Consider the following 7,758-nt stretch of genomic DNA (forward strand, 5'->3'; position numbering starts at 1 on the left):
TTCCGTAGTGATACTGCCTCGGAAACCCAAGGAGGGGTCGCTATGAGTCAGGGCTGACTCGACGGCACATAACAACAACAACAACATCACTACGGAAGTAGATTGCCCAATCTTCCTTCCAAGGAGTGGCTGGTAGGTTTGAACCATCCGCCTTTTGGTTAGCAGTCAAGTGTCTTAGGCACTACGGTGCTCAAGGACACAGTAATTTACTACATTATGTTGTTGTTATGTGCCATCAACTCGGACCAACTCATAGCGACCTCTTCTTGGGTTTCCAAGGCGATATCACTAAGGAAGTAGATTGCCCAACCTTCTGAGGAGTGGCTGGTGGGTTTGAACTGCTAGCCTTCTGGTTAGCAGTCAAGTGCCTTAGGCACTATGCTACTAGAGCTCCTTACTACGTTATGGTAGTGCTGTTTTCAGAAAATTATTCAGAAGCTATGTATTACCAGGAAGCGTTTATTATTTTTCCAATATTTCTGTGTCTAGCTATGGCGTAGAGTGAAAGTTGTACACCTAGTGTTCACAAGTAATGAAAAAGTCTTCCTTTGGCTAGGTAAGCTAAGATTCAGATCTGTAGTTTGCCTTAAGACAGTGAAAGATAACTACTACGCTAGTATTATGACTTGGAGGAGAAGACAGTTTACATTAGTCATTCAGTCAGTACATGCGTATTCAGTTAGGGATTTCAGAATCTTGAATGAAAAGAAATTAAAATGGTCATTATTTTAGTTCACTGGTGTAAAGTCAAGGGAAAAACTGAAGATGGCATTAATTTCTAAGACCTGATTTTATTGTATTAGTGCTAAGTTCAAACTAAGGAGCTCTGGTAGCACAGTGACTAAGGCATCTGACTGCTAACCAGAAGATTGGTTCAAACCCACCATCCACTCTGGGGAAGGAAGACAGGGCGATCTACTTCTGTAAAGATTTACCGGCTTGGAAACCCAATGGGGGGGGGGGTCACTGAATTGGAATCAACTCAATGGTAGTGGGTTTAGTTTCAAACTAAAATTTAGTGATCTTGAAACCTTGTAATTATAGATATAAAATAGATTACAACATACAGCTTTTAGTCTCCTAGAAATTTTTCAAGAGCTCGTGTTTTCCTGTGGGAGAACTTCAGATAAAATGTTTTTGTCCTTTCTAAAGCCTTTTAGAAAATAAGTGAACAGAACTAGTACTCAGATTATCAATTCCCAATTCTGCTTTTACCAGATGTCATTTTCACTAATGGGATTTCATAAGTTTCTTTTATATTGGGACCTCCTTTTGAAGTCCAGGTTTCTTAAGAAATATCTCTTAAGATAGTATAAGTTAAAAGCCAAACAACAGACATTTGGAAACTGAAAACTTGTTTTTACTTTCTTAAGTAATATAGCTTATAACAGAAGATTTTATTAAGTTGTTTTATTTCTGACATTTCTCCTTTTTTCTCCCAGTGAATTTTTAGCAGAAAACAGTCAAGAGAAATTTTGGAATTTTGTAGAAGACAGTCAAAATATTGGATCATCAGAGGATCACGGTAAAATTGAAGCAAATGCTTCTTTGATATTGGTGTCCAGGAAAATATTAGGAAAAAAATAGGTCTCTTTCATAGTATGTGTAGCGCATGATAGTTAGCGGCAAACATTGTCATCTTAAATTACTAGATTTGTGATGGTAGCCAGCAGAGCCAACACAGTCCAAATAATTATTTGTGAAGCAATTTGTAACTTTAGCTGTAAGTACTACATTTAGTTTCTTTTTCCCCTTGGTTTCGTTCTTTGCTTCTTTTATTAAGGTGCTACGTGAATATTTTGTGGAAATAAAATTCATCTTAAATCACTTTGCATTAACTTCATAAGCATCTAATTTGATGCATTCTGTTTTGTTATGAAACTAATTACACATTAGAGTCCCTGGGTGCTATAAATTGTTAACTTTCTTGGTTAACTTGCTCAGCTTCTAACCTGAAGGTTGCAGGTTTGAGTCTACCTAGAGAAGCCTTAGGAGCACTGGTGGTGTAGTGCCTAAGGCATTTGACTGCTAACCAGAAGGCTGTTGGTTCAAACCCACCAGCCACTCCTCGGAAGGAGGGTTAGGCAATCTACTTCTGTAACGATACCACCTTGGAAACCCAAGGAGGGGTCGCTGTGAGTCAAAATTGATTCAACAGCAGTGTGTTTTGTTTATTTTTGGTTTAGAGGAGCCTTGCAAGACAGGCCTGGCCAGCTACTTCTGAAAAATCAGCATTAAGAACCTTGTGGCACACAGTTCTACTCTGACACACATGGGGTTGCTATGAATTGGGATTGACTTAACGACAATTGGTTTAATTACACAATGGTTTTATTACCAGTTAAATTAGACATCATTCTGTTATTTACCTGAATATTTTCCATTCAACTGTCAGTTAACCACAGCCTGAGTGTCAGAGTATCAAATGACTGATAAACCCGTGTCACCCTTTTATACTTTTTGATGGGCTTTCATAGACATTTTCCCATTTGATATAAATATGTAGGATATAAACAGAACATTACATTGACAGAAAAGTCCTATGGAAGAAGCAGCATTGGAAAATTGTGTGACTGTTGTTAATATTTAATTGAATTAGTTTTTAAGTTTAAAATTTTTCTTAAAATAGCATAGTTTTAAAAAGTCAAGTCTGAACCATTTTTTTTTAATGTAAGTATGTAAAGGTTTAAATAAGTATTTTTAATTATGTAATTAAAAAAGTTGTCTTCAAGTTAACTTCAATTCATGGTGACCTCTTGTGTGTTATGGACTTGTGTATGTTATCAAAAAATCATTTTACTTTTAGCTTAAGACTTCATATTTAAGTTCTTGGAAGTTAATCATAAAAGTAAACATTTCATTTGCTTGAAATACTATTCATAATCCTTCCATCCAAAGACGGACACCACCATCATTAACTTTGTGACAACATTTTTAGGTACTTCTTTTTAGTCTGTCTTTCGGTTTAGAAGATACTAATGCACTATGTTGTTATGTGTTGTTGAGTTGGACTTGACTCATAGTGACACCTCCTTGGGTTTCCGAGGCAGTATCACTATGGAAGGCGCTCTGGTGGCATAGTGCCTAAGGCATTTGACTGCTAACCAGAAGGCTGGCGGTTCAAACCCACCAGCCACTCCTTGAAAGGAAGATTGGGCAATCTACTTCTGTAGTGATACTATGCTACCAGAACTCCCAGAACCTTTTATATTTTGCTTTTTAAGATGTTAATATTTTTCCCTTCAAAATTTAAAATTAAATTTTTTTGTATTAGTTAATACATGATTCAGTAGTTAAAGATTACACAGAAATCTTTTTCCATTTCTGCCCTGTTCCTTCTTTTTTTCCTCTGCTTTTTTTAACCATTTGACTTAATTTCTGTTTGGGTCTTCAATTTTTTTAATAACAAATATGTACATATATTATTTTTCATTTTTACAGTTAAAAAAAAATCTTACTATATATTGTTTTCTACCTTGTGCTTTTCATATAACAGTAGATCCTGGGAATCTTTCTTTTCATAGTAGTACATATATTTTTTTTTTCCTTTTGAAATCATTTTGTTTAAATACCTCTTTCCAAACGTTAAAATTTTATCATTGACCTTTAATACCTTCGACTTCTCCATCACGCTACTCAGTTTTGTTGTTTGTGTAGATTACATGGTAGGTACAGGAGATACAAAGAAAAATTTCACAGCCTTTACCTTTGCTCAAAGTCTAGTTGATAGGGGCTGGGGGAGGAGATAAATAGACAGTGAATAAATAATTTGGTCCCTGATCTGATAGAGAGTAATGAAAGAAGTAAGCAAAGAAGTATCATGGAAGCTTTTTAGAAGCAATGTGTTTAGTTCAGTGAGGCATGGGGTAGGAATCAAAGATGACTTCCCAGAGTAGGTGATTGCATAGCTGAATTCTTCTTGAATTATAGATAGAAATTAATTATCCAGATAGGTGGGAGGAGAGCAGTTTAGGTGTCAGAATAGCTTGAACAAAAGGAAGAGAGGAAGAACTGTATTATGCACTCAAAAAAATTTTAAGTATTTTATAGCAGTTCAGCTTCAAACTCTTGATAGTAAACTGGCAATATTTTACAGTTATGTACCTTTTGTAACATATAGCTTTATTCTTTTCAACTGTCTTATTTGAATATTTCTAGTCATATAATATAATTATTTTGGTTAATGTTCCTCCTTGACAGGTACTGATTATTCCTATTACCATGCAATATTGGAGGCTGCATTTCGGTTTCTGTCACCTCTACAGCAGAATTTATTGAAATTTTGTCTGTCTCTTCATTCTTATTCAGCCACAATTCAAGCGTTCCAGCAAGTGAGTTTAGTGCTTATTCATAACAGTATTTTATAAGAGTTGTGTAACATGATGATTGCAATGTATTACAGAGCTATGACTATTTTGTATGAAATTATTTAGGACTTATGATTTGTTTATAAATAATTAACAAAACTGATGTTAAATCTTCAAATCACAAATTTTAAAAAGTAAAAATTCTATATGTTTTCATTTGAGAAAAGAAAATTTGCAAACAAAAAGAGATAATGGGCTATTAATAGCCTAGGAGGTGTAACCATACTTTAAAAAAAAAAAATCAAACAGGAATCTGAGCAAAGCTCATAGAACTAAAAGCACTTCACAGGAAATACGGGGGACAGAGGGAATGTTAAGCAATACCACAGGAATGTAATCAACATAATCCAGAATGTGGGAGACTTTATAGTAACATGATTTAACTCTATAAGAAAAAGAAAATGAGATAGTAACATGTTTTAATTATAAGAAAAAGAAAAAGGGTTAAGGAAGAACCTCAAATTAAGAGAGACTTAAAAAAATGTACCAATTAATGCAGTGTATGGATCTTGAGTTGAACAAACTTCCATTACAAAAAAAAGAAAAGAGAGAGAGAGAGAGAGAGAGTGTCAAAGTCAAAGACAGCAACTGGCTATTTGATACAAAAGAATGTTAAAAGTATCTTATAAAACATACAGAGAACCACTCACCAGAGATACAGTATTATGAGTTATTATAAAATGGGTACCCTCATAAATTTTACTCAGTCAAGAAATAAGACTTTTTCAATCACCCTCAAAGTTGTCTACATGTCCTGCCCTACCACAGCTACCTTTTGCCCTCTGAAAGGAACTCCTCTCCCAACTTCTATTGGAATCTCTTACTTGTGCTTATTGTTTTTTTTGCCCGAGAGTACATCTCTACACAATGGCGTTATCTTGCCCAGTTTTTTAAAATTTGAGAATTTTTGGGTCTTTTAATGTTGAGAGTCTCTGGTTAGATGTTGAAGTTACCCAGATGTGCCTCAGAAGAAAGGCCTGTCAATCCACTTCTGAAAAACCAGTCACTGAAAACCCTGTAAAGCATAGTTCTGCTGTGAGACACATGGGTTTGCTATGTGTCAGAATTGACTTGATGGCAACTGGTTTTATTAAGTTATAGATTCTCCCTCCATCCCTTTTCTTTTTGCATTGAATCATTTGGCCTGTTTGAACTATAGATTTTATGGTCCACATTGTGTCAAACATACTCATGATAGACTTGAATTCATTTCTTCTGTTCTTGTCATCTCTTTCCTGCAGATTAATAGCTGAGTCCAGAGGTATGATCAGAATTGAGTTTTCATTCCTTTTGGCAGTCTATAAGTAGCATTCTGTACTACCATTAGAAGGCACCTAATGTTTGGTTTCTTCTCTTTTTTTCATTTAGCAGTCATTATTGTTCCATGCTTAATCCATTTGGGAGTTGTGAAATGGTGACTGTCTCCTCCTGTCATTTCTTTTTTATGTGTTACTGGAACACATAAAAAGAGGCACATATTATCATCTGGTGCTGTTCAGTGGTACTTTTCACATAGGATAAGCAGAATACATGCTTGATTTATGAATTAGTTTGATTCACTAGTGTCCCTTTTTTATTTTTATTTTTTGGTATAGTTACAAATTTAAACATACCAGAGAAGTGTCAATCCATTACAATTTCATCTTTACTGTGAGAGGCTTAGAATTTTCCATCTTTGGTCAGTGAGAATCTTTCAGATTCTTTTGTTGCCACCCTAGTAGTCTTTGTTATTTTTTGGCTGTCGGTTAAGAGGTTTTCAGGCTCATCTTGTATATTTTTGGTCTTAGATTCAGAATGAGCTATTTCTTTAAGAGATTCTTATTTATTTTAAGAGCTTGTTTTACATTCAACATTACGTGTACATTTAGTTTCATTCCCCATTTACCATGTCCAACCCTAACCCAGTCTCCTCCCCTCCCTACCCAGTAACCTTCCCCCTTTTCTCCTCATATTTATGCACTCCTGTTTGCCCTGAATTTCCTCAATTTGAATGTTGGTCCTCTCGTGCCCCGTGGTCGATTGCTCTAAGGGATGTATTACCATAGAGTATGTGGTGTGTCATCCTGGGTTGAGTGTTCTGCGTGTACATCTTGTTAACTGTTGGGGTGAGAGCCTGCCTCTGGGGGTGAGTTTTATTCTAGGTGCAGAATGTATTCCAGTACTATAGTTTTAGGAGTCCCACCTGATTTCATCTGACCAGCAATTCTGGTCATTATTGAGTTTTTGGATTTTATTCCATGTTTTTCCTCCCACTCTATCCATGGTCTCCAGATTTGATCCTTTCTTGAGTGGTTGGCATTGGTATCTGGGCACCATCTACTTTGTCTGGTCTTGAGGGCCATCATGTCCTATGGCTGATTGCTTCCAAATGCCCTTTTTTTTTTCATTCTTCTTTGCTTCTGATGCTAGGAGACGGTTAACTGCATCTTAGATAGCTGCTTGAAAGCTTTTAAGACCCCAATCACTACTCATCAATGTAGGATGGGGAGCAAGGCTTTTATGTATTTTGCTGTGCCAATTGAGTCAGGTGTCCCCCAGTATTATGGTCCTGAGACGGTAGATCTATTGGATGTCTCTCCCATAGTGTCTGGTTGTCTGTGATGGATTACTCTGTCTGTCTTCTGTTTTTTCTGTAAGGAGTGCAGGTATTTTGTATCACTGGTGTCTGTGTAAGATTAACCTCAGCTGAATCTGTCCTTGGTCTAGAGTATATGCTTGTTCACTGATTTACCCATTTTATCCTCTCTGGTGTTTATGTGTTCATCTGTAGGCTGGTGTTTGGTGTTAATGGCAATGCAGTATTGTGGACACATTGGTTGGTATTAGCATCTGTTGTCTATCTCATTTTTTATTTAAATTGTGATTTGGGTGAAAATTTACAGAGCAAATCCGCTATCCATACAGCAGTTCACATATACTTTGTCTCGTGACATTGACCACAATTTACCACAATGCAACAGCTCCACTCCTACTTCCTCCTGATAGTTACCTCTTCCCTGTATCCATCCCTCTATGTACTCCTGTGCCCTGAGCTGTCTCCCTCTGCATAAGCAGCCCTTCTTTCTCCCATGATTGTTCTCTCCAAGGAGTGCATCTACATCAGGCACATGTTCAACTCATATGCCTGTGTTTTGTTTGGCTGGAAGCCACAGGCATGGGTTCAATTCCAGACCTGAAGGACAGCTAGGGGCCATAGCCTCAGTGGTCCACCGGGCTCTATCAGATCAGCAAACCTGGTCTCCCCCGTTTTTTTTCTCCAAATGATTTTGAGTCTTGTTCCACATTGTTCTCCCTCTCTCTCAAGGATCTCCTACATAGATCCCCTTCCAAGTGGTTGACAGTGGTAGCTGGGCACCATCTAGTTCTTCTGGTCTCATAGTCATATAGGCTG

General features: G+C 36.8%; 1 protein-coding gene across 1 annotated transcript in view; it reads left to right on the top strand.

Moving 5' to 3' along the window:
* The window catches only part of UGGT1 (UDP-glucose glycoprotein glucosyltransferase 1), a 407,666-nt gene that overhangs the window by 16,433 nt on the left and 383,475 nt on the right, over positions 1-7,758 (top strand). The window contains exons 2-3 of the mRNA XM_042782263.1: positions 1,443-1,525; positions 4,201-4,331. Coding sequence (XP_042638197.1) covers positions 1,443-1,525; positions 4,201-4,331 — 214 coding nt within the window. The remainder of the gene's footprint in view (positions 1-1,442; positions 1,526-4,200; positions 4,332-7,758) is intronic.

Source organism: Orycteropus afer, unplaced genomic scaffold (assembly GCF_000298275.1).
Source record: "Orycteropus afer afer isolate SDZICR_OR568_19922 unplaced genomic scaffold, OryAfe1.0 scaffold00274, whole genome shotgun sequence".
NCBI lineage: Eukaryota > Metazoa > Chordata > Mammalia > Tubulidentata > Orycteropodidae > Orycteropus > Orycteropus afer.